The sequence below is a fragment of the Podarcis filfolensis genome, assembly GCF_964270895.1.
Source record: "Podarcis filfolensis genome assembly, chromosome: 6".
Taxonomy (NCBI): domain Eukaryota; kingdom Metazoa; phylum Chordata; class Lepidosauria; order Squamata; family Lacertidae; genus Podarcis; species Podarcis filfolensis.
This window is the reverse complement of record NC_139609.1, coordinates 2,667,926-2,694,752: the sequence shown is the minus strand read 5'-3', so window position 1 is coordinate 2,694,752 and position 26,827 is coordinate 2,667,926. Positions and strand designations below refer to the sequence as shown.

The window sequence follows — 26,827 nt, the reverse complement described above, 5'->3', positions numbered from 1 at the left end:
GGGAGTTGGACGTGCCTGGATCAAATCAATGTAGGTTGGTATCTATGGGGACATGTGTGGGTGTGGGTGCACACTCTGAAGACTGGTGTTTTTACTCCAGTAAAAAAGTTTGATGAGCTTCATGGCTGAATGACCTCCAAATTCTTTACCCACTCTGCTACAGTGTCCACGTTATGCCCGTATTTTGAAAATGTGGATGGAAGACATGACTGGAGGCATTTTGAATTGTTCAGCTGATTCTGCAAGCTTTCACCATTATTGTGAAGAAAGGAGTCATACTAGCTTGGTTTAAATAAGTCTCTGTAGGCAATAAGGAAGTAATGTCTTGGCTTGACTTGTGTTTCCTTCTGCAGATGAAGGTAATTGTGGCTTTGGTTGCTGTTGGTGTCCTGCTAGTGATTATTGGTAAGTGCTTTCTGAAGTTCTTTGTTGTAAAAATTCTGTGAAGTGGCAAGATGTAGAACAAATAGACATCCTTGAATTGCAGCCTTAAGAGAAATCATACTGTCAGGCTTCGGGGACTCTGCTTCCTCCTCCCCTTCAGCCTAGGATAAGCAGCAAAAAGCAAAAAGAGTCGCTTACCATTTAAAGCATGGGTAGGCAAACTAAGGCCCGGGGGCCAGATCCGGCCCAATCGCCTTCTAAATCAGGCCCGCAGACGGTCCAGGAATCAGCATGTTTTTACATGAGTAGAAGGTGTCCTTTTATTTAAAATGCATCTCTGGGTTATTTGTGGGGCATAGGAATTCATTCACCCCCCCAAAAAAAAATATATAGTCCAGCCCCCAACCAGGTCTGAGGGACAGTGGACCGGCCCCCTGCTGAAAAAGTTTGCTGACCCCTGATTTAAAGAGGCTTTAATCACCACAGCAAAAGAGCAGAGCAGCCATTCTCGGAATGAAGGTGTTCCCAATTAACGTTTCCACCCACTTCCCCCCTATTCATTTCCACACCACGGTGCTTTTTGTGTAGCCAACTTTTCTGCTCTCCGTGACCTTGGACCGATAGGCTGGATGGTTTCCAGCGAGAGTGAGTCTGTTAGCTCTCTCTCTTCCAGTTCTTCTTCACCCCAACTTTTGTCTTCAGAACTATGCCACTCTGCAAACCACTGTTCCAAATCTATACTGCTCCACTGCTTCTGGGCAGCTTCAGGATCCTGGTCAGGAGCAGGGGGAGGGAGAGGCTCTCACCATTCCTCATCAGAGCAGAACTCCTCAGCCTGGTCTCTGACACATACACTACTTCAGGTCTTCTTGCTTGGGCTAATGGATGACGTACTATTGAGTTGTTAGCTTAGGAGTTGCCCAGAATATTGCCATTAACTTTTGAGTGCCCCTAGTACTAGAGGATTGTGGGATTGAAATAGCTTTAATGTTTGTGGGTCCTTTTAAAGAAGAAATCAATATAATCTAGCCAAAATTGAGCATTTCTAAGATTGATTTTAATTGGAGAGATTTAAACAGGAACTCAGTAATTCTTTATAGTTTAGAACATGGTGGCAATTCCTTTGTCACAAGAGTGTTGTACTTTATGCACACCTATAGGAAAACTTGAAAGTGTTGTTGATGTGATGGAGATTGGGAGCTAGCTCCCTGTCTGTGGGAGGATAAAGGAATGGATAGACTAGGTAGGATGGCTTTCTGTTGTTTATGAATCCAAAACGTGGAAGACTCAAAACATAATTCGACATGGGACTCTATGCATTTTCCAATTAGGGATGAGTTGATTTTATCATCTCAAGAATGGGAGCCAAGTTCAAGTCCTGAAAATAGGACATTATTTTCCATCTCAGCACAATGTGAAAAAAGCAATCACCATGCTTCTGGAAGTTGGCGGTGCTTTTGGATACCAGAAAACCTCCATAAGAAAATGGAAGTCTTTCCCAAATGATAGCAAAAAGAAACACAAACTTTGCAAAGAAAATGCAACCTAAGAAGAAGCAATGCAAAAAACTAATTTGAGGAGCATACTGCAGGAAGGCATTCTGAAGAACTGAGACAAATTATGCTGATTAGCAAATTATCAACAAATTAAAAATTAACACTGGCTGGTATCAAACTGAGAAATTGCTCAATCTTCTAAAAATATGCATGTGTCTTTGTATCCAAGGACTGGAAGGTGGCCAGTGTAACCATTTTGGAGAAGGATCCAGGGAAAGGATGAAGGGAATTGCAGCTTAACCCGGCAGCCTGACTTTGAGCCAGGTTTGCTACTGAGGTGCATGACGAGAGTAGGGCCAGAAGTTGTCCCATTCATGACATTCCAGAAGCCAGATGCATTTGGTGTCTGTGCACGCAGCAAACATAGCTTTCCCAAAAGATCAGCCACACACTGTCAAGGGAGTTTCTTGCTTCCTGCTCACATGTACTTGAAGGGTGTGAGCTGGAAGACATGCCTGCTCTTCTTAAAAGTGGGATAACTGAGAGATGATATTCGTGGAAAATCCCATCTGCTTTGACTTGAGGATTGGAAAGAGATGGAAACAGGATGTTCAGTAAAGCAATTTTGACGGGAAATAAACTTTCCCCCTTCCAGACTCCAGCTGAGATGGTAAGTATTTTTCCTTTCAAGGGAATAGATAATGTTCTTAAAAACCGAGCCTATTATGAAAACTTTATATTACTGCAAAAATAGTTGTCCTATCCACTTAGTTGTCCTGTCCCAGTTGGATCACTATTTGGGAAATGCATATGTTGTGCCAAAACTTAGGGGCTGGGCTTTGAATGCTGAGGAATACCAGGGATTGTGTTAACCTAGTTAGCTATTTTATTTATTTATTCAGTCAGTCAGTCACTTTATTTTTATCTTTATTTTTTACATGTCTGTACTACCCTTCAGCTGAGGATCACAGGGGGATTTACAATATAAAAAACATAAAAATACATAACATATTAAGAAACAAGAAACAATTAAAAAATCAAAGGCTGGGATAAGAGGAATGTTTTTTCCTGGTGCCTAGAGATATGTAACAAAGGCACCACATAAGCAACCTTGGGGAGAGCAATTCACAAATGGGGAGCCACTGCAGAAAAGGCCCTCCCATGGAGGCTCTTGAAGAAGGGCAGGGTCTAGGGCAGAATCAGCCATATGTACAAAGCATTGCAGTAATCCAGCCTAGAGGTTACCAGAGTATAGACAACAGAAGTTAGGCTATTCCTGTCCAGATAGAGGTGCAGCTGGACCACCAGCTGAAGCTGATGCAAGGCACTCTGTGCCTCTGAGGCCAAATGAGCCTCAAGTGACCGCAAGGAATCCAGAAGTTTCCCCAAGCTAGATCCTGCTCCTTCAGAGGGAGTGAACCCCTCTGAAGAGGAGGCATCCTCCCATACGCCCGGTCTTGGGAATCGTCCACTAAGAGTGCTTCAGTCTTACTTGGATTGAGCTTCAGTTCATTGGCCCTCATCCAGTCCATTACTGAGGTAAGACCACAGTCTAGCACATCCACTGCTACATCTGCAGGTGTAAAGGAGTAGAGCTGAGTGTCATCAACATATTGTTGACAATGTACTCCAAAACTCTGGATGACCCCACTCAGCGGTTTCATGTAGATGTTAGACGGCATGGGGGATAAAACCAAGCCCTGAGGAACCCCACACTGAAGGCCCCACAGGGCCCAAGCATCACCCTCTGGACATGTCCCTACAAGTAGGACCGGAAACAGCGTAAAGTGATGCCACCCATAACTTGGACCTCCGCTCCATGTTCATTGGCACTGAAGGTCACTGAGAGGTCAGGGAGAATTAGGAAGGACACAACTCCCCATCCCCACCCTCAGGTCCACCCTGATGCTGTGCTGAGTACCCCCTGCTGGGTGAGACCAAAGCCCCTTTCTCACCCACCCAGGCGTCAGTGATACATTTGTTGCACAAATGGCATTCTTAGAAGGGTGTTGTGGATTGAGATTGGTGCTGGGTCACTGCTGAGACAAGAGTCTTAAATATGTAGAGCCCAAGCTGGTTGGTTGGCAATTCATTTTGTGTGTGTTTTTAAAGATGCCTCTTTTCTGTCTTTTACAGTTCCCCTCATCCTCAAATACCACACTTGACTTGCTGGTGGATATTGTGGTGGCTTCAGGATGACAGCATAGGAGGCAGCTGTGTGACTTCTGTGGAACACAATATGTATATAGCTTTGAAGTGTGTCCCCCCTTCTCCCTTGGAGGCACCAGACTAGCTCCAGAAAGAGCATTCAGAGGATCCAGCAAATCATCCTTTTCAGCCAAGAACTCATTCTAGTGTCAATATCTAACCCAAACCCCCATTGTTGCTCCCTGGAAGGAAGCTCAGTTTGGAGTCAGATACTTATTGCTAACTGGTAATGATGTTATTTATAATTTACAGAATTTCTTATTACTTCTGACAGAGGACAATGGAGGAAGAATAAGGGAGGGATGCAGTGTATAAACTCTATATCATTGTTTAGAGACATATTTAGATGAATAACTGTGAAGATGCCACTTTCTCATATTTAAAAAACCACGATTTTGCAAGGAGACTTTCTGTACTTGTTAAGGGACCCAGAAGCTCCATGTTCTCGCTGTTGCTTATGGATGTGACATAAAAGCATTCCAGTAAAAAAACTATTTTTAACTGTAACTATGTAGCTCCTAGTAAATTATTGAAGAAAAGGAAACACTGTTTACTTGAATGAAGACACACAAAAGAAAAGGAGACACCTTTTGGTCTGTGCAAGTGCAACCCAAACCATGCATGTGTTTTGCTGCCAAATAATTAAGAGTAAGCAAGTTTACATGCCTCCTTTTAAAAAAAGGGGTCAGGCTATTTACGTTTCAACCATTTTTAGAAAAAAAAAATAGTCTCCTACCTATACCTTAGTATACTTGGCTAGTCAGATGCAAGTAAGTTCAGGTTAAGAATATGTGAGGAGGTTCACATTTAAACTTCATTCACCCTACATCTGGTCTGACTTTTTACCAAAACGTGAGGAGCAGCTTTGAGACTTCCAGGGACTTCAAGTTTTTCTTTTCGTTTTAGTCACAGGACAACTGCACCAAAATGACTACATAAAGACAGGTTATAAATTATGTTACTATAACATAATAAGTGTCTGTTCACATCTACTCCTCTGGGTATTTATTTATTTATTTATTTATTTGAATAGATATAGATACAGATACAGATATAGATAATATAGATGCACATACACACGCACACTACTTAATTATAAAATGCACCCACACCCATCCCACCTGGTAGTATTAGGACCTCCCTGCCAATGATGCAGGTGCAAGGCAGTGGGGAGCAGCAGCAAGATGTGGCGATGGCGCTGTGTGTGTCACACCACAGACTAGCCTGCTGCCCTCAGGTGCCCTGGTATGTTCAATGTTTCCAGACCCACAATCCACTTTTAACCCGAACATGCATTTGAGGACCCATTTCTTAATCTCTTGCCATGTATTTGCATGGGGGTGGTGCTCCTGTTGTGACCCCCCCTTGGGTCAGGCTTCAGCCCACCAGATGCAAGATCAGGGCAGCAGATGATGATACATTGCCAATGTTAGTCATCAGTTAGTGCAGGAGCAAAAAGGGAGGGATACCATTGCCTAGGACAGTGCAGCTTAGGTTTAACTAAGGTCAGACTAAGCAGGGCTTCTGGCTTTAAGACAGGTGAGGTATGGAGATTGAGCTTTTTGTTCAGTCTGCAGCCTTTTTGCAACAATGCACTTACAACATTTTAAATTACTAGCTTGAATTCCAGGGGACTGAATACCCGTGAAATAAAGCAGGGTGAAGAAAAGAACCATGCCTTCTCTTTGAGGAACTACTTGAGACTGGTTCTTTATGTGGTGACACTTCTTTTCAATATTATTTGCATTTCTAGGCAAAAGCTACAGATTGCATTTTAGCTGGCTGAAGAAGAGCCTTTGTTAAACAAATGTTTGCTACAAGTTGAGTCTGTGCGTGCCTATGCAGCCTAAGCACAGAACTAAGCACAACTAAGTTCAGTAACACCTTTTTCCAAGTAAGTGTGCATGGAACTTCAGTTTTAAAAACAATTGGTGTTAAAATATTTTTATATTTTTTACAGTTTTTCGCCAAAAGAAATTAGGCTAATGAATCGTTTTACCTTTTGATTTTTGTATCTTGCAGGCTGCTCTGCAAAAATGAGCTGTCACAGGGGCTTCTACACTACCTAGAGATTTGCAGTTTTGTGAGAATTCTCTGGGAGAGCTAATGTTATATTTATTAGTTGCTTTTCCACAAAGGTGAACTTCAAGCAACTTTAGAAACAAGCATTAGGAACAAGTGTAGAAACAAGAATGAAAGCAATGATAATATGTACAAAAGAGCAGATCCAGCTCAGCCCACTCCACAAAAAATTAGCAGAAAAATAAAGCCCCAAAGCCTGGCTTTTGCCTGACATTAGAAACAGTGATGTTGCCAGGCATGTTTCCCTGGAGAGAGCATTCTCGAAATGGGGAGTCACCACTGAAAAGGCCCATTCCCATGTGACCACCTTCTTGCCTTTCCTGGCAGAGAGGTTAGTGTTGCAAACTGTTTAAGGGGAAGGAGTACAAATCTCAGGACCTGGGTGGCAGCCTATTTTCTGCTTGACTTAAGAGCATTAGCCGTTTGGTCCGCCCTCTGATGCCATTCACCAGGCCCCACACCAAGGCACCTGCACGTGGGGCTGAGCTTCAGGAAAGCTGCCAACTCAAGCTGGGACAGTTGTACAAAAGGTGGAGCATTGTTTCCACTGGCCTTTGAAGCACTTGTTGTTGAGTGGTAATTTGTACTTGCAGTCTTAAAAGAAGAAGAAATAAAGCCACCCATTTTGGCGTAAGTAGTACAGTCTCCAGGTAGCACAGCATGACCCAATTCTGGCTTTCTACTGAGAAAAAAAATCTGGTTTAAGTGGAATTAACTTCCAAGCACAACTGTAACTTGAGGACTTTGTCACCTTTCTGCTTTTTAAAATTGAAATTCTGAAGCCAAATGTGCAAATAATTTCACTATGAAGAGGAAACAGTAATTAGTAGTGGAGTGTTTCAAATCCTTCCTTTTGTGCATATGAATATTGTGTATATTATTGTGCATATTGTGCATAGGGAATCAGGCAACAGTCTGTTTTCCCAAGTACAGTACAGATGAACAGAAGTTAGAAAAAGAAGAGAAGTCACATCGATCCTCTTTGTGGGTTTCTATAGCTGAAATTTGTTCTCTATACTAAATCCTAGAAAAGAAATATTGCCCCTGTATTTTGCAGGCAATAAGTATAGAGAGATTAACACGCCTGCAAATAACAATAATGCAAAATGTTGTTTATGTAATTATTTATTTTTGGAGCTGGTTTTACATCCTGAATTTGTCTTCTGTCAATGAGCTATACTTTCAGTTATACTAAGAACTGATGTAACAAAGTTGCTTTAAAAATGTGAAGCTGTTCACACTCTCCACACTGCATGATAATATAATTTTATCAGCTGGTGTGGGGTGACTTCAGCCCTGCTTTCTGCAGGGATTGGCTGTGTGGTCAAGTTCTCCATGGGGAAGTTGGTTGCACGGCCCAATCAGCCGCTTCTCCACTGTCCCCACACTTGATGCCACCTGTTATGTCAGGTGTAGGGCAGGTGAGTGTAGTTTGGGGAAAACAGCCTTGTGGGCCAAGATAGGGTGGGCCTGGCTAAATGTGGCCCAGGACTGAAAGTTCCCCACTGCTTCTCTAAACCCCTCATAGTTTGTTCCCTCTAAATGTAAAAGCCCTTGGTTCTTTACTTTTTCCTCTTTGGGAAAGAGTGGCGTAATAGTATTGGAATCCAATCCGTGGCCTGTTGACACTCCCTCCATGGGAGCATATCAGTCTGAATAGTGTCCAGTATTGTTCACTCTGGCTGGCAGAAGCTCTCCAAGGTCTCCAGACACGGGTCTTTCCCAGCCTTCCTACCTGGGCCACCAGGGATTGAGCCTGGATCTTCCTACCTGCTCCATGCATGAGCTTGGCCACTGAGCCACGGCCATTGTGTTGCCTTGGACAAGTGCTGTGTGGCAGATTATATCCCCAGTAAAGGACTGGTGTGAAAACAGCCAAGTCCTGTCCATTTCTGAAAGGGAAAGAGAGAAATAATAAATGATTATTCTGTGCACTGCTGTAATTTGTATAATTTGGTATTCTTGTGATCAGAATACTGAGTAGCAAAAAGATAACAGTGAAACGCTGCTAAAGATACAATCATATATATATGGCAGATTATGTTTATGAGTGTGTGTGTATGAGTGAGTGAGAGAAAGAGAATGAGCAGCTCTTCATTTATTGAAGTCATTCCTGGAAGTGTCTGATTTCTGCTACTGATTTCAGCAAATGGGGACTTGCAGATTTGGCTATAAATTAACAATAAACTTTCTGTGATACCATTTACTGATGTGACGTGAGTGTGGCAAGAACTTTAATTTTTTGTGGATAATCTTGAAAACATTGGTGCATCACGTATGGAGTGTGTTGTGTAGGTGATTATTTACATGGTGTGTAGCAAGCAGTGTCTGGTAATGGAGCTGTGTGGAGGTTATAGGAGAAGGCAAAACCAGCATTTTAGGTTAGTGTGGTAGACTAGCAGACTGCAGCCTTTGGGATGGATGGGATTTCTAGGGAAATATCTGGAATTCCAAGTGGCTCAGAATAAAGCATGTCAGGCCTTGCATTCAACATCCCTGAATAGCTTCCATTCAGTTGAGGAGGCAACTCAGGCCCCAGAGCTTTGAGGCTTGGCAGGTACAGTAGTTACACTGGGCCCCCGACTGCATGGCCCGCAGTGTCCAGGGGCCCTATGTTAGCAGGAACTAGATTTTGAATTGGGAACTAATAATAATAATAATAATAGTTGAATTTATATACAGTGGTACCTCGGGTTAAGAACTTAATTCATTCTGGAGGTCTGTTCTTAACCTGAAACTGTTCTTAACCTGAAGCACCACTTTAGCTAATGGGGCCTCCTGCTGCCACTGCACTGCTGCTGCACGATTTCTGTTCTCATCCTGAAGCAAAGTTCTTAACCTGAAGCACTATTTCTGGGTTAGTGGAGTCTATAACCTGAAGCGTATGTAACCTGAGGTACCACTGTACTCGTGACAACACAATGCACACGAAGGGGTCTACTTACCTTGCGGATCTCAACGTAGTTCTTCCCAAATAATGTGGTGCAGCTGTGAAATTTCACCAGGGGGTCCAGCAACTCGGGCTTCTGCTTGAACAGCCAAACCTAGAAAGGGGATGCAAGCAAGTGAGCAGTTATTTCCTTGTACTATTTCTGGGTTAGCGGAGCCTGTAACCTGAAGCGTATGTAACCTGACGCGTATGTAACCTGAGGTACCACTGTATTGCCCTATACCTGGAGGTCTCAGGGCAGTTCACAGAACAAAATCAAAATATAAAACCACAAAAAATATAATCAAAATAAAAACAACCCAATAACACCCCCCAGGAGATATTTTAAAAGGGCATAGGATGTCAATCAAATCAACCAATGGCCAGCTTTAAAAGGTATATAATGAAAGTGCCAGGGGAGAGCATTCCACAGACGGGGAGCCACTACAGAGAAGGCCCGTTCTTGTGTTGCCACCCTCCGGACCTCTTGAGGAGGAGGCACACAAAGAAGGGCCTCAGAAGATGATCTCAGGGTCCGGGTAGGTTCATGTGGGAAGAGGAGGTCCTTGAGGTATTGTACTCCTGAGCCATCTAAGGCTTTATAGGTCAAAGCCAGCACTTTGAATTGGGCCTGGAAACTAATTGGTAGTCAGTGCAGTCTGACCAGAATCAGTGAAATATTCTCAAACCGTCTTGCTCCAATGAGCAACCTGGCCGCTGAATTCTGCACTACCTGAAGTTTTTGAACAATAATCAGAGGCAGCCCTACATATAACACATTGCAGTAATCTAACCTTGAGGTTACCAGAGCATATACAACAGTAGTTAGGCTATCTCTGTCCAGATAAGGACGTAGCTGGGCCACCAGCCGAAGCTGATGGAAGGCACTCCAGGCCACTGAGACCTCAGCCTCAAGCGACAGCAAAAGGATCAAGGTGTACCCCCAAGCTGTGAACCTGCCCCTTCAGAGGAAGTGTAACCCCATCAAGAGCAGACAGCCTTTCAGCCCATCCGGTCTAGGGAACCACCCACTAACAGTGCCTCAGTCTGATCTGGATTGAGCTTCAGTGTTGGCTCTCATCCAGTCCATTATCAAGTCCAGCATTTCCACTGCCTCACCTGCAGATGTAAAGGAGAAGTAGGGCTGAGTGTCATCAGCATACCGCTGACAACGTACTCCAAATCTCTGAATAACCCCACCCAGTGGTTTCCTGTAGATGTTGAACAGCATAGGGGATAGGATTGAGCCCTGAGGAACTCCACACTGAAGGTTCCACAGGACTGACCCTCAGGGAACGACCACTCAAGTAGGCCCAGAACCACTGCAAAGTGGTGCCACCCACCCCTAACTCAGACAGCTGCTCCAGAAGGATACCATGGTCAGTGGTCAAAAGCCGCTGACAGCAGTGGCGTAGCGTGGGGGGTGCAGGGGGGGCCAGCCGCACCGGGCGCAACATCTGGGCGTTAGGGTTAGGGGGCGCAAATCCACAGGTTAGGGGGCGCAAATCCACGGGTTAGGGGGCGCAAATTACTTGCCTTGCCCCGGGTGCTGACAACCCACGCTACGCCACTGGCTGACAGGTTGAGGAGAATTAACAGGGGCACATTTCCCCTGTCTCTGTCTCGACAGAGGTCATCATACAGGGTGACCAAAGCAGTTTCTGTGCCCAAAACCGGGCCTAAACCCTGATTGAAATGGATCCAGAAAATCAGTTTCTTCCAAAAGTGCCTGGATCTGGTCTGCGACTACTCACTCCAGAACCTTGCCCAGGAAAAGGAGATTAGCAACTGGCCAGTAGTTAGTTGGATTTTCTGAGTCCAGGGAAGGTTTCTTAAGGAGTGGTTTTACCACTGCCTCCTTCAAACAGGCAGGGACCACCCCTCTCGTAAAGAGGCACTGATCACCTCCCTGGCCCAGCCAGCTGTTCCCTCCCTGCTGGTTTTTATCAGCCAAGAGGGGCAAGGGTCTGGAGTGCAAGTGGTCGCAGCACCTTGTCCATATCGTTGAGCCTTACCAACTGAAACTCATCCACCACAACAGGACTAGACTGTGCTCTGGACACCCCATGGGATTCATCCCCTATAACAGCAGAGTCAAGGTCTTGGTGGATGCAAGCAATTTTATCCTCAAAATGTTTTGCAAACAATTCACATCAGCTACTGTTGGTCCCGCCACCTCCTCTGGGCCAGCCTGGAAAAGGCCCCGTCCAGTCTGGAAAAGTTCTGCCGGACGACATGATGAGGATGCAATGGAGGCTATTTTGCTGTCTTCACTGCCACTAGGGAGGCTCCATAATGAGCTCTTACCAGTGTTTGGTTGCATTCATTTGGATCTTTCCTCCACTTGCATTCAAGCCGTCTCCCAGCTTGTTTCCTCGCCCTAAGCTCTGGAGTATACCAGGGGGGCCAGTCGGGCTCCACAAAGTTGGTGAGAGTGCTCAGGGGCAAACATTCAGATGTTCCAGAGGTCCTAGAGCCATTTGTAATCCCACTGGATCCATCAGCCTCCAAGGGAGGAGCTTCCTAATAGGTCCCCCGTCTCTGCGGAGGGGAAAAGGTGCCAACAGCCTAAGTCTCAATGGGCTTTAGGAACAGAATTTAGGAACATTCTTCCTTTCACTGAATAGAATATTTAGAGTGCCTTCAGACTGTCACTATTTTGCAGGAGGGATTCAAGTGCATGTTGGAACTTTAGACTTGAACATTTAAAGTGAGTTAAGTGCCTGTCACCCTAGTGCAATAAATCCATGGGATGACCAGGGATGGGGAGCCACAATTTTTTGCAGTTTGCAAAGTGGCAGGGAAGTACATTGAAAAATGTGGGATGAACAGTTAACTTATGGGAAGATGTGTAAACACCCTGGAAAACAATGAAATTTAGGGTATGCAAACAGGAGCTTGAAATACAGCAAAGCCTTTGCCCCCCCCCAACCTGCCCACTGCACTTTGCAGTGCTGTCCTCATCAGAGAGGGGTGTGAGGGCTTCTTCAGCTGACACATAAGACCTTTTGGGTTTCCCTTCCCCTGCAACCCACCCCTAGTCAGGAAGCGGTCATCTGCTCTGACTGTCTCAAACCTGGTTCAGGTACAAAGTGAATGCAGCTAAAAAAATTTAGTTGGATTGTAGCTGGGTTGAGGAAAAAATGCATCTAAAGGCAGATTTTCCTCAAGAAACTACAGGATGGATATGGATTGTGGCTAACATCATACGTATGCAGTTTCAAAAACTAGAAGAGGGAGCACACTGGATGTGGAGTAGGCAATAATGTGTGTATACCCTTAGGCTCTGTAAGGAGTGAGTGAACAAAACACCCATGCCTCACATTCCAGACTAAATCATGAGTGGGCATAACCCTTAACATAATATTTTGTAGTACTTATTTCCATAATAACACATTTCTAAATGGTTGAATGGTTGCATATTTATGGTGTAGAATCCCAACTATCTTTGGCAGGCAAACTTTTAAAACTTCACTGCTCCAGAGCAATTGCTTCCCTGACCCTGAACTTGCCCCACTGCCGGATGCACAGACTCATAAAGCCATGCCCTCCGCAGACACACACGGGCGGCAGATCTGCCTCTACGCATTTTGTATGTGTTGAGAATAAGGATCCCAAGAATGGGCACTGGGTTCATATTCCCATGGAATCGTAAATGAAACACGATCCCTTTAAGAGAGTTGATTCCCATTAAGTCTGTGCTGCTGCTGCCGCCGTAGCTTCTGGCAAAGCGACCCTCTCCTGCACCTCCCTGGTTCTCAGCTGTATAAAATTGAGGTCACTGGGAGCTCAGTTTCAGAACGAGTGAGAGCTGGTGAATGCTACTTGCACACTGTGCTTCTCAGGAAGGCTGTGTGGGCTTGGAGGCAGCAGTGAAGCCATGAAGGAGCTGGTGACTTGGTTGCTCTCAGCTTGGATGGTATGGGAAGCAGCCGGGAGCACTGCTCGCCTCCACAAAGCAAACAACCAGGATGGCAGATGCATCTATTCCTTCACAGTCCCCAGTGCAAATGAAGCCAGCTGCACTGACCCTGGGGAAGTGATGGCCATTATCAGGGATCTCCAGAGGGAAAGCAACAGCCAGCGCCTGGAACTGGAGTCCTCCAAAGCAAGGCTCAGTCTCCTGGAGACCCTGGTCAGCCAGCTGCATGGAAACCAAGCAGCAAGGAGTTCCTCCTTCTCTGTGGTGAGTTTGCTTCAAAAAGAGGTAGAGAGTCTGAAGAGAGAACAAGCCCAGAGGGACACACAGGTCAGCAGGTTGGAGTACACCATCAGCAACCTGCTCCAAGACAAGTCTGACTTGCAAGAAGATAAGAAGTGGCTGGAGGAAGAGAGGAATGAGCTGGGAAGGAGGTTGGAGAACACCATGCGGGAGGTGGAGCGGCTGAGAGTCAGCCACTGTCCCCAGGCTGGAGAGGCACCCAGCAGGGACTCCCTTCAAGGTACTGTAGAAATTAAAGCCCCCCCCCCCCGCTCAGTCACCCTTTTTTCCTAAATCAAAATGCGTGCCTTTTAGCCTTTCCTCATAGGAAGGAAGGAAGCTTGAAACCCTTCGTAATTTTAATTGACCTTTCCCAACTGCAGTGGGATGCCATTTTGTGAGCTGGAGGGGAGGGGAGGTAACCAGGCCTGCCTAGCCTCAATCGCATTTCATCTGAGGTTTTTATGGCATGTTGTTTTGTGTTCAATCTGTTTCTCAACTCTTCCTGAGCCTCTGCAGTCAGACCTCCTGGTCTAGTCCTGGATGGAGTATGTTTACTGCAGTGACAGACATCTATACAAAATGTGAGTGATGGTTACTTAGAGATGAGAAATCGTGGGGCCTAGGTGCTTCTCGCCTGTCCCTGGCACAGAGCCATGCCCTTCCCACTTGTCTCCACTTCTTTCAACAGACGAAATGCCAGGGAGCATCAATGAACATTCCCATCTCACGAATGGAATAGCAGCAGCCCCAAGCATTAAAGGCTACCTGCCAGCAGTGTGTCACCCTGTTGGTGCTGCTAAATGCCCTGTGCTTTGCAGAAAGGCCTGTCCCATTGAGTCATGTTCCCCCAGTGGCAGAGTATTCCATGGGTGACCTCAAGAAGGTATCTGAATGAGGCTGAATGCTTCTCATGGGCCTCTTTCCAGGTTTGCTTAGCACAGACCTGCTTAGCACAAGGCTGGGCTTTTTACAGGCCTTTGCACCGTTGCCCCTATCACAGGGCGGCAGAAATAGGGGGGTGGGGGTGGAATGAATATAGAAGCTGGGATCTGGTGTCTGTCAGGGAATATTTTTAGAGTGGGATGCCTCCGGAGCAAAAGTAGAGCATCATTAGCATTTCAGGACATATCAGTCAGCAAGCTGGAAAATAATTATGCTACTCATGAGCAACAGTTTCCATCAGGCCAAAAAGCTTATGGCTCCTCGGAGGAAGGGTACCTGAGATTAGGAGACATGCCAATGACTACAGAAAGAAAAGAGAGGCCCAGCTAGCCTTTTTGTTTGGTTCTGGGGGTAGTTTCCAGAAGAGCAGATAGCTCAGTGAGACTCTTAATTTCAGGGTTGTGGGTTTGAGCCCGCATTGCCGGGGGTTAGACTAGATGACCCTCGTGATCCCTTCCAATGCTACACTTCTATTTTTATTATTATTCGGGGTGAGGGGATAACTGAAATGACAATGAAACCACTGGAACTTCAACCGCTGCTGATTTTGTTTAATTGAAGTAAAAAATGAATGAAATCTCTAATAAGGGATTTATTAATAGCAGGAAAAGAGAGAGAGAGAGAGAGAGAGAGAGAGAGAGAGAGAGAGAGAGAGAGAGAGAGAGATATGAAGTACATCTGAGCGCATTTGGAGAGTGGCTGGTATCCAATGCCCTCACTATATGAGTGCAAGGATTTATGCACTAACAAAAAAATTAATGCTATATTGGACACAAGCTTAAAATTTCATCAACACCAAGTGGCCTTTCTGAGCTTCCACATTTCAGGAAGCAGCAAGGCTTCACCTCTCCTTTTTCTTACCTTGGCAGTAAGAAATAAATTGGTTGCTTGAACCCCCTGCTAGTCCCTTTAAAGTGGAGAAAGACTGCTTTAAATGAATCTGGCCAAGGAAAGTGGTAGGACACCACTTGTTTGATTCAATGCCTCACAAATCAGAAGCAATGTTCAGTAAATAGCTGACATAATTTAATCTCCCCTTGAATAACTTCAGTGACCCACAAGGACTTTTGACTGCTCAGAGAACTTCTCTTCCCTTCTCTCTCCTCTCCTCCCCCAGCCCTGTAGGCCTATAGCTGGAGGGGGGCTAAGGGGGGCTGCTCCCCTAAATTTTCTCTTCGTTTCCTATATTCTTTACATGCAATGTTATCATCAGGAAAACCTTTGTTTCAAAGCTCCTTCATGGCAGACTCCTCCTTTCCGTCCCCTTGGCCTTCAGGGTGTTAATTTTTCTTCTTGCTCTCTCCTTCCCTGCTTTCCTCTGCAGAGTCGAAGGGGAACACAGACACTCTGGACTACCAAGAGCTCAAATCGGAGCTGGTGGAGGTTCCTGCATCCCGCCTCTTTCAGGGAAGCCCCTCGCCTGGCCTCCCCAGCGCAGAGGGGGAAGAATCAGGTACAGAGCTCTCTTGGGCAGGTGCTGGTTTCCCTTGCTTTGCTCAGTGCTGGCTCCTGCCCATCTTTGTAGCACTAGTGAAAGAATCTCGCCCAAAACACCTTGTTTGGGACAGCCTCCCTTTCAGCCAGCTTTCCACCAGTCCAAAGTGAAACTCTCCCTTGTCAGTTTGCCCCTTCAGAAGTGCCAGCTAGTCCTGAAAAACCACCTCTGACTGCCAGACTCCCATATATTACCTGTTTCCTTCCTTTATAAACAAACCTGGCCTGTGTGTGGAACACTACATGGAACCCAAAATCAGAGTGAGCATCTATTTTGAGTCTCCTTAGAAAGTTGGAGGACACATAGCCAGAAAATAATTATGGCTATTCTTCATCAGAACAAAATGTTGAAATGTTACACCCATTTAAGAACAAGAACAAGAAAGCTGATATACAAAGTCCCAAACCATTTTTTGTGGGGGAAGTGGAAGCAAAATTGAAGGATATTCACTAAATTAGAGGCAGCCACCTCCAACTGACACCACTACAAATTTATTCAGAACTTTTAAAATGAAAAGGTTTTGATTTTGAGACACAGCTTTCTCATGCAGTTTCAAAACCTAGGGGAACTTATCTCTTATTCCTCATTCTCCATCCCATTGCTAAGTAGAATAATCAGCGGCAAGAGGCAGAAATTCCCAGATTCAGCCTTTCCCAACTCTCTAATTATTATTTTTTGTATTTTGGGGGAATTTATATCCAGGCTTTTGCATACATTTTTAAGTAGCAGGAATGAGAAAGAGGCTTTGGAAAGCTGCTGGCCGTGAAAGTAGAATATATTTTTTTAAAAAAACCAGTATTTGTTTTAATGATGTTTAAACATGGAGATTCTTGAAATATTAAGCCATTTAATAGATAACCCACCCAGGTTGGTCTAAGGCAACTATAGACATCCATTCATGCTCTCCACTGGTAAAAAGATGACTGCCTTCCAAGTTAGAGTGATCACCTGTGGATGCCGTCTGGTAGAGAGGCACAGCCAGAGGTTGGCAAAATGCTCTCTTTGTGGGTCTGGCCCCCAAGCTACAGCTGGGGCAGAATTCTTCAGCCCAATTACCAAGAGGAGTGAGGCCTGGTCAGCATCACACCCAGCTGGCTCAGAGCTCTGCACCGGTTACCGATTTGCTGCTGGGCCAAGTTCAAGGTATTATCAGCATATAAAGCCCTTGAATGCTAAGGGAGCAGTTTACCTACGAGATTAGCTTCCCCCACATGCTCCCACTTGATGGCTTCGATCAGTGGAATTGACACGTAGCACCTCTTCCCCATTGGTAAGAATGTGATTGTTGAGTGTGGCAGCACCTGCACTTTGGAACCCCCTTCCTACAACATTCCTGTTAGTGAAGCCTGCTCAGATGCTTAGAAAGTTGAGGTAATTTTTTTTTTTTTTTGGATTGGGGCACACTGTAAAATAGCATATTTGAAGAGTAGTCCCCCTCCCCCCCCAATCTCAAGTTCAAATTCTGCCGTGGGGTGAAGTAACTGGCTTACTTATTTCCTGGAACAGGCTGTGGAGTGCTCATATCAGTTGGTGAACCAGTGACCTTCCGCAGGGCAGAGACCATTGCTGGCAAGTATGGCGTGTGGATGAGGGACCCAGAACCCATCTCTCCCTACAGCCGAGAGACAACTTGGAGAGTTGATACCGTTGGTTCAGATGTCCGCCAAGTCTTTGAGTACAACAATGTGGATCAGTTCACCAAAGGCCACCCTTCCAAAGTACATGTGCTGCCCCGATCCATGGAGAGCACTGGAGCTGTTGTTTATCGGGGTTCCCTCTACTTTCAGATGCGCAAGTCTAGAATAATGGCAAAATATGACCTGAAGACAGAAGTTATTACGGTCCAAAAGGAGCTACCCAATGCCGGCTACCACGGACAGTTTCCCTACTCATGGGGTGGATATACAGACATTGACTTTGCAGTTGATGAGATGGGGCTGTGGGTAATTTACAGCACTGAAAAGGTAAAGGGGGCCATTGTGCTTTCTAAACTGGACCCAGAGACCATAGAGATTGAACAAACATGGGAAACCAACATCCGCAAGCAGTCAGTGGCAAACGCCTTCATGATTTGTGGCTCCTTGTACACCATCAGCAGCTACTCATCCCCTGAGGCCACTGTGAATTTCATCTACTCCACTAAGACAGGAACGAGTGCACCACTGAACATCCGCTTTGAGAACCGCTACAGATACAGCAGCATGGTAGATTACAATCCCACAGAAAGAAAACTCTTGGCTTGGGACAACTTCAATATGGTTGCCTATGATATCAAGCTTTCCAATATGTGATCTACTTGGAGAGAGTGAGAAGATGCCACCTGCCAGCGAGGCTCATTTCCAAGGGAGGCTTGGAGCAGGAAGTCCACATAACCACCATTACTTTGACTAGCTACAATATGGGGCACACAAATCATGCCAAAGTTCTCCTGACCAAGCTCTACTGAGGGAACAGGAGCTGTGTGCAAGCTCACCCCTGTGCTTAGTGGCTGTGCTCTTGTGCAGCTGCTATTCATTTCAGTGGAGTTTAGGAAGGAGAACTTCCCATGGATTGTACCCCAGTTCACTGCCCTTGATGGGCAGCCACTGCCATTTGCTCCAAATGTCTCTGCACAGGGTAGTCTTTCCTAATTAGACCTGGAACACAAATGCATGCAGCCTTCAAAATGACACAGACCCATTGCCTCTGGAGCTCTCTGCTTAGCCTGGCCAAAGGATTCAGCACTGCTGGTTGACAAGCAGGACTGAAGTAATCTCTTTCGCTCTCTTCTGTGGACCTGACAATGGTGCATTCATTACATAAGTGTAAAGTTGCCTTTATTATATTTGGCTTCATTGTAAAGCCCAGCTTGCCTATAACAGCCTGGTGGCTGCCTCTTCACTGCAGAGAACTTAGCACCACTTTGTGGTGGGGAAGGGGCTGCTTAACCCTTTCTCGCCCACTTATTTTTGCCTGAAGCTTGTCTTAAACTGCTTCCTCCTGGCAGGTCAAAGTTCCAGGTTGAAGTTTTCTGTGTGTGTTAGAAACAAACAGGGGTCCAGTGTACTGGTGTAGTAAAAGCAATTGAGAGACATTTCAGAGGAGTAGAATTTGTCAGAATTATAAATCTAAGAAGTGCAGTAAGTGAATAAAAATTCAGAGCAGTCCCTGCCTGCAGGCTTGCAGTCTAAATTCCATTTAGGCTTTGCAAGGTCTGTTGAGACTGGGGAACCTGTGACCCTCTAGATGTTTTTGGACATGCAGCTCCCATCATCCCTGATGGTCAGGGCTGGAGACAGGAAGAGGTCAGCAACAAAACAATAAATCATCTGAGGCCAGTGAAGGAAACAAACCGCAGCTCTTGCCCAGTGGCCTCGGCAACTCTTTCTAGGAGGTCAGTTGCGAGGACTGAAGGTCCCTGCCTTCCCAGTGCCCACTAGGACTTCTCATCTCCAGGGTCTTTCCCACACAATGTCAGGCTGCATCTGCGCACCACGGCACCTCTCCTCTGCCTGTTTCATTGCTCTGCGTGTTCTAGGATACCAGGGGTGAAGGGAGCTGGTTGCAGCAGCAGCAGCAGGAGACTCCTGTATGGAAGTCAATAAACAATTAACCCTCCAACCAGTCTTATCGGTGCAGTCATTTCTTTTCTGCAATGTTTCTTGAGGCACTCTATTTGCTATACAGCCCTTCCCCCAAAAAATTAATGGGGTGTGCCTGGCACTGCCTGGGACTTCTTAGAAACAACAAAAAAGGTTCTTTTTAAATAAATAGTGCAATTTGTGGTTTGAGACCCATCACAACAAAAATTGGGTGAAGTCACACCAAACTCACATTTCAGCCTGCCATATTAATTCAAAATGGCTCTTGGCATCCAGACATCAACAGAGACACCCCCACCCCAACCTCAGGAACCCTCATGCTGAGTTTAGCAATGATATCTAGAGTGCCAGTTGAACCTATGTCAAAAAATGTGCCAAGTCATGCCAAAGTGATGTTTTGGTTTGCCATCTTCATTCAAAGTCATGCCTAGCATCCAAATAATGACGTAGTCTGACATCCCACCTTGGTAACTATTGCGTCAAATTTGGTGATGATATCCTAAGAGGCATCTGAACATATAGAGACCAAGCAAAAGGACAGACAAATCACTGAACTCTGTGCTGTATGTATGCTTTGCATTTGAAGCCTGCTAGGGATCTGGTGGAAGCCTGTACTTTATGTATATAGTGAAACTGCCGTAATGCTTTGGACCTGTCAGTAAAGGATGGAACTGAGTGAAAAGTTGGAGTCTGACTGTATTTCTTCCAGCACAAGATGCACTGCCACGAAGCTACACGCTTGGAGGGCTGCACACATTTGGCACATGCCATATGTCAACAGTGTGCACTGTAAACCCTGCTCTTGCCACTCTGTTGATACTCTGGCAGTTACTGTGCTGCTGTCCTGCATTTGATTTAACTAAGTGTCCCTATGAGGACAGGAATGTTGTCTTCTTTGTGCCACATCACAGGTTTTGAAAGAAACAGCTCCTTGCAACTAGGGGTGATGAGAGTTTTTGCCATTTGTCCTTCCACTCATCTGCCCACACCATGTATTTACCACTCGCCTCCAATCCCTGATCTGCCTGGCAGCACCTTTTTGCTCCTAGGCTCTTCTGAATCTCAGCATCTCACTGCCCTAGGATATCTGACACTCCTTTCTTTAATACTTATAGCAAGAGAGCATTAATATGCTTTTGTTCTGATGGAATTAACCTGGCAACGCCTTCATAAAAACTAAGAGGGCTTATTACACAAGCGTGACATCATCAAGGACTCCTACTTATCCAATCAGATTGAAAGACTGATGACAAATCCACACATAATGGATCAGGATGGACACCAGGTCTGCTCTGAAGCCTCTCTGCTGAAGTTAATAGAATTTAACATCTGAACTACAGCGACGTGATGTGATGGTGGATTTAAAGGGCATCCAACAACAGTCCACCTGTGACAGAATTTTGACACTGCAGTGAGTTGGGGGTCAATTTGTTTTAGAGGTGCCATATTTCAAAAAGTGAAAATCCGAACACTAAAGTTGTTGGCCTATTTTTTTTTTTTGGGGGGGTGTTGCAAAGCTGTTGAGCTTTGACTACAGTAAAGTGGTTCAGTCACGCAGCCTTCTGTTTAGTTTCTCTCTCTGTGTGTGTGAAATGTGCTTGACCAAAGGCCCCATGGAAACAAGTTTTGAAGAGGGATTTGAAGGAAGCGAACAAGGGGACTTCTAGGCACAAGGGACAAAAGATCCTTGCAGATGTCTCAGGATGACGCTGGATAAATAGTTTTGGATGAGAGGGTGTCGAGAAAGGGGCAAGGGACAAATTCAGGGAGGGTTCTGAATACAAGGATGTGTTTGTACTGTGCCTGGAATGACAGACATCCTCAGCAGAAAGGCAACTGGATGTGAGAACTGTATCCTGCTCTGATTTGCTGTCTTTGGAGCAGGTGTTTTCTACTTACAGCAGTTAAGCATGTCTTTATTTACAGTAATCATAATCATCCATTTTAGGTTCTAAACTTCATTTAACAGGCAGATATGCCTATACTGTGAGAGGAGGCTGCAGATGTGGGATGCCCTGAAATGGTCAAAATCACCCTGAGAGTCAAAGCCATGGCCATGGCCTGCCAGGACTCCTGTGCAGGTCTCTAGAAGCAGGGGCCACGCAGTGCAGGTTTACTTAGGTAGACTTAGGAGAGACAGTGTGGCACAGCAGAGGACAGGCTCTTGAACTGATGAAACGGGGGTTCAAATCCCGGGCTAGCTTGGCCAAATTTTAGTTAGTACCCAGCCTGTAAAGTGAATTGACTAGAGTATTTGTAAGTGCAAATTCCAATAAGATAATTACTATATACACACAAAATCTATAGAAATTGCTATAAAAACTAGCATGTGACTGTTCAGTACGCCAAACTGGGCAGGGTGCCTTGGCACTGGCCTAACTCAAGTAACACTTGTGTTTTGGCAAAGCAGCTAAGCTCAAGTTCCAGCCGCTTGAATGACTCGTTTCCCACTCCACAGGTCAGGCATCAATGGACTATCACCCAGCAGCACAGAGGGATGGATGTGAGATGTTTTTGCATGGCTCCATTAAGTCCCTGCTTTTTAGATGCCTCTCCTGCTTCCCCCAGAAATGTCCACAACTCATCCCCTCCTGAGCCAGGGGAACAACCCTGCAGATGCCAGTGCCACTCTGCAACGTTTCGCCAAGGTCTTCCATGCTGTCTCAGACAGGGCTGCATGCAGCAGCTCTCAGACAACTGGGTATTTTCCACCAATGACCAGAGCCTCATTAACCCAAGCTCTCCAGCCTGTGCACGAAGAAGTCGAAACATCACCTGTCCTGAAAGATGTCTCTGTTCTCCCCCATTGTGGCTTACATGCCGGATAGATGGGAGTGGCACACCACCTCTTGTAGGCAGCTGGGCTGCGCACTCCAAAGACCCTGTGTGCAAAGCAACTGATCTAGCAGAGCATCAACCGACACCTGGAAGCTGTGCTGTCTACTCCCTTGATACAAGAAGTCTGAACCCGACATGCCAACATGGATGCTGTGCTCCTTCTCTTCCAATGCATTATATCATTTACTCATCACCTGTTTCCTCGAGCTATTTGCAAAATGAAGGTGGCCACCGATTCTCTAATAATGTGCCACCAGTTCTTGTTGCTGTGTATCCAAGGGAACAAGGTTCCCCACCTCATGTGGAACAGCTAGCCCAAATTGACCGGACTCCCACACCTGCTATTCCAGACAGCTACCTTGCCTTTTCTGGGTAATAGGAATGTGTGCCAAGTTTGAACAGGGCTGGCCTTTCCAGGGCATCATAAATTAATGGTCATTGCATTAGATCTCTTTCTTGGTCTTTTCATATTTCCTTCCCCTCTTCCTGTGACCTTGGCTTTTGTCACGCCTCTCTTCTGCTTTGTATGTCTGAGCAACATCACTGCAGAGATGGATTCTGGAGCTGCAGAATGCACCTCCTCTTACAATATAGGTGGGTGAGCTGACTTGCAATAGTAATTTCTTACAGCATTTATCATGGATAAATTTGCTGATCTAGTTCTTCTACAGTACTCTCGAATAACTGCAAATTAATTTAGTGCAAGTTGTTGTGAGTTAAGAACCACTATTTTTAATCAATATGTTGAGGACTGGTATTCTGGCTTCTTTTTATGGACCATATTTCATAACTTTACATCAAACAGGAAAGAACCTGAAAGGCTTCTAAATTAAAACTGAAATGCTATTTGCTCCCAGTGGCCAAAGTCAAATGAACGTTGTACAGCCTGAGGTTTCTTTGTGCAGCAACCACAAGCTGCTTTTCCAACTTAAAAGAGCCCAAGAACACATCTAACAACTCTAGCTGAAGAGTTCAATCTTGAAAGAGATGAGTAACTTCCATCTTCAGCAGTTTCCCCTTATTGTTTTCATCTCAGTCTGAAATTGTACTAAATTGCTCTGTTTGTATCTAACTAGCACATTATAGCTCTGATACATTAAAGGAGGTGCCAGGTGCTGCTTTCAACCCAAACTCCTATTCTAGGTAGCCAAGCAACACTTCCAACTTTAGCACCTGCAATGCAGACTTAACTCAGGACAGTCTCCTCCAGCTGCCTCAGAAGCAACTAGAGAATTCCAGCTGCCCTGGGTCCTCGTTAGTTTCCAAGCCTCAATTCAGGGTGCAGGTTTTAATCTTTAAAGCATTTTTTGGCTTGGGATTAGGGGACCCGAAGGGGTACTTGTCTCCATATGAACCTGATGGTGTTCTAAGTTCTTCAATAGAGGCCATTCTTTAAAGGTGCGGTGGGTGGCAAAGCATGGCATTCCCAGACACTTTATGTAGAGAATATTTTTTATTAGTTTCTGTAATCAAACCCATGTAAATAAGACCTTACATATTTAATACAGTGTTACCCCTGTACAAATGAAAAAAAAGTTTAAACATTTCTAGACCAATATGGCTGTTAATTTCTGTACAATGCCAACTCACAGTACAAGTGGATATCTTTCCCCCAAAGCTGACATCACAGCTAAGTTTCCAAAAATTCAAATTATAATATTTATATAAAAAGATAACCAATAGCATTTCACTAGGCATCAATAGCAGCAACAGACTTTTCCAGCTTCTGCTGTCATCTGAACAAAATTATACACATTAGACTTTTAGCTCACTCTTCGTTCCAAAAAAATGTTGGGAAGGGGAAGAAGAAATTCTCAGAGAAAACAGTCAATTCTGCAATTGCTATGGTACGTGGTGCTCTCTTATTAACTTCCAATCATTGCCTGAAAAAGTCTTCAGTAACGTCATTAAAACAGCTCTACTATAGCACAGTCACAACTACATATAAGCAGGTATGGAGTATTTTACATTCACAGAAGTTATCATACAGTACTCTCCTACAGCTATACTACTAGAAGGATACAATTAAGAAGGCATTATTTGACTTGATTCTATTTCCCAGCACACAGTGAGCAGGAAGGAGTAGCTTTGATATAAGAATGCATTGTTTCAGAGGATGCTGTCTTGCAGCAGGTTACGTGCTTGTTGCTCTGTACAGACATAAGCTGAAAACAGTTTGAAGGCCAAAGGATTCGTTCCCCCAAGTACTACTGAGCCAGAGCTCAATGTGACTGGCAATACAACTCCTAAATGGGAGTATTCTAAACTCTGCACTTTTGGTATGAACATGGGAGTCAATTCGCATCTTCCCCAGTTAATTCAGCACCATATCAAACCATAGGAGCAGCTATAGCCTGCCTTTTAGGGCTATCTGATGTAGAGCATCACAGAATGAAGTGTGTGTTGGTGGGGAAAATGAGGAAGGCTGAGGGTAAGTTGCTCCGTGTGACTTCTCAATTGCCTTAAATTCTCTTGTTTCATTATTAAATAACAGCATCCTCTTAGGACCCTGAGCAACATAAAACCAATTTCATTTCTGTCCAGCATAGCCTTCTTCAATCTGCCTTTCTTTTCAAAATGAAACAGCAAACAGAAGAGCATTTACCACTGGTTAATAACATGCTTCAGCAGCATTATTTTTCATTTTGCATCCTCAGAAAAACAGGTGCCCCCCTATACAGACAGATTACGCTCAATTCATGTGGTGGCCTGGAAGCTACAAGCCCCAAGATCTCCAGACCTTTAAAGCATGTTACCATTCATGTCTGCCAAGGCTAATTAGCAACTGTGTCTATTTATGCCATTCACAGCCTTGAAGGGACATGCTTTGCCCTTTGGCTACAGGTTTTGCCAGTGGCATTTCACTCCCCAATTGAAAGAGATGGGCACCACACTTAGGATTTTGTTTCCTCTGTCTTGATAGCCTGAGGTTTGATTGGTCCAGTTCTAACAGGCTTGGGGGCTGTTGTAGGTGCAGGGCTTGGTTTCTCCACCACTTTGTCCTGACATACTCCTGGAGAGGAGTCTGCCATTGCCTCAGCCGCTTTACTCCCACCGTCACTCACTTTCTGCATTTTGCTTCCAGGTGGCTTGGCCTGCTGCTGTTCAGAGAAGAATCTCTGTGTTGACTGAAGGACTTCTGCTCTCTGCTTTGCCTTAATAAGAAAGAAAGTGAGTTAAATAAGAGCACAGGCCTGAAAGAAACTGCTTATTCTGTGTGTTCAGGATCTGAGGGATTCAGAGTTCTCCTGTTAGCGCCTACAATAGTGACTCACACACCTTGAAATTTCTTCCACATTGTCGTTTGAATGCCAAGACAAAATCACTTCCTGTCATGCTTGGCACTTTGCATTTCTCTGGAGATCCAGCGAACCTGCAGTTCTCCAGATGTTGCTAGGAGTTGTCACTCAACTCCCTAACCTGGAGCCTACTAGTAGTACTACAGGAATTAAAAGGAGCCGGAGTGACATTTAGGTCAGTCTCCTTGCGCAAGCCATGACCATGCTTCTTCCTCTCAAACACATTCCAGTTTGTGGTAAGCAGAAAGGCTACAAACACCACAAAAGTCAAGGAATACACTGTATTTCCACCTTTTTATAAAGTCAACCTAAAGGCTACAGTGCCAAAAACATGTCATCAAAATTTATACAAGCATGTGGTAAGAATGGAATGTGACCTGACAAGTACAAAGATTAAAAGCAAGGATACAGAAGTATAAAAGTACAGCTTTGCATACAAGTCAAAAACTTCAGATGCTGACTTCATAAACTATAAATAATAGTAGTATGTCAGCATGTGTAAAAACTCAGTGCAATCAAGAAAATAATCAATATTCTTCAGTGAAGTTCTATAGACCCTTCAAATGCCAAACATGTTTTGGCTTGGTCAGATTTCCTCAGCGGCATATGTTCTTGTACAGAAGTTCTACCGTATTTCTGAGTCTAACGTGCTATTGAATTTAATGCGCACCTCAATTTTCAAAACGTTGAAACCAAAAAAAGGTATTTGCTCACAAATTTAATGTGCATCAGCAAAAAGTGCACTCTTTACAACAATCTGGACTCTTTATAACAAGAACACAAAGCTGAAAATGAATGAACAGCAGCTAAAACCTTATGTTCATTTTTCATATGGTCTCATCCACATCAGAAGACCGAAAAAGCAAAGCCATGCTTCCCCTGCCTGCCCTCCTAGCACTCTTATGTGGGCCCCTTCTCCAGTCTTCAGGGAATGGCTGGAAGTGGGGAGGCAGAAAAAGGTCCTCCTTTCCTTCCACTCTGCAGACAGGCTCTGGATTCTCCCTGCACCCCCTTTCCTTCATAATACATCTAATTTTCTAGCACAACAACTAACACAATACAGGCCTACACAACTGATGGCAGACACACTCACCTTGAGTGTACAGTTCACACAAACCTGACTTCAGTGTCCCTCAGTGTTTCCCCTCTACAAATGTTCTCTGATGGCAAGGAACAGCTTGCCTCCAGTGACACGCAGAGAGAGAAAGACTGTGTGTGTTAGTGAGGAAGCCAAAAGCGGGGACATTTAACTAAACAGTCTTAAAGGCATTTCCAAAATCATGCATAGGTGTATTTCTCTCTGGGCTAGAGCTTGGACGCCCCAGCCCTCACAGCCAATAGGGACAGCCCTAGGAGTAGCAGGACGGGG

The 26,827-nt window shown here is 45.0% G+C and overlaps 3 protein-coding genes across 42 annotated transcripts in view; 2 read left to right on the top strand and 1 right to left on the bottom strand.

The window, feature by feature from the left end:
• The window catches only part of VAMP4 (vesicle associated membrane protein 4), a 30,957-nt gene extending 22,572 nt beyond the window's left edge, over nt 1–8,385 (top strand). For both annotated transcript variants that reach the window (XM_083621512.1, XM_083621513.1), the window contains exons 7-8: nt 354–405; nt 4,017–8,385. In XM_083621512.1, coding sequence (XP_083477638.1) covers nt 354–405; nt 4,017–4,045 — 81 coding nt within the window. In that variant the 3' untranslated portion in view covers nt 4,046–8,385. The remainder of the gene's footprint in view (nt 1–353; nt 406–4,016) is intronic.
• A 2,733-nt stretch (nt 8,386–11,118) lies between these two features.
• On the top strand, nt 11,119–24,996 carry MYOC (myocilin). The gene is made up of 4 exons (XM_083621428.1): nt 11,119–13,541; nt 15,570–15,698; nt 17,247–20,732; nt 21,780–24,996. The coding sequence occupies exons 1-3, from the start codon at nt 12,980–12,982 to the stop codon at nt 18,029–18,031; spliced, it is 1,476 nt and encodes a 491-aa protein (XP_083477554.1). The 5' UTR covers nt 11,119–12,979; the 3' UTR covers nt 18,032–20,732; nt 21,780–24,996.
• The window catches only part of PRRC2C (proline rich coiled-coil 2C), a 73,689-nt gene continuing 70,455 nt past the window's right edge, over nt 23,594–26,827 (bottom strand). For all 39 annotated transcript variants that reach the window (XM_083621310.1, XM_083621320.1, XM_083621347.1 and 36 more), the window contains one exon: nt 23,594–25,314. In XM_083621310.1, coding sequence (XP_083477436.1) covers nt 25,054–25,314 — 261 coding nt within the window. In that variant the 3' untranslated portion in view covers nt 23,594–25,053. The remainder of the gene's footprint in view (nt 25,315–26,827) is intronic.

Excerpts from the sequence above, each read along its gene's own strand:
- MYOC (XM_083621428.1), top strand. The coding sequence starts at position 12,980 with ATGAAGGAGCTGGTGACTTGGTTGCTCTCAGCTTGGATGGTATGGGAA. Across the intron at positions 13,542-15,569 it reads CAGCAGGGACTCCCTTCAAG|AGTCGAAGGGGAACACAGAC; the intron begins GTACTGTAGAAA and ends TTTCCTCTGCAG. Across the intron at positions 15,699-17,246 it reads CGCAGAGGGGGAAGAATCAG|GCTGTGGAGTGCTCATATCA; the intron begins GTACAGAGCTCT and ends TTCCTGGAACAG.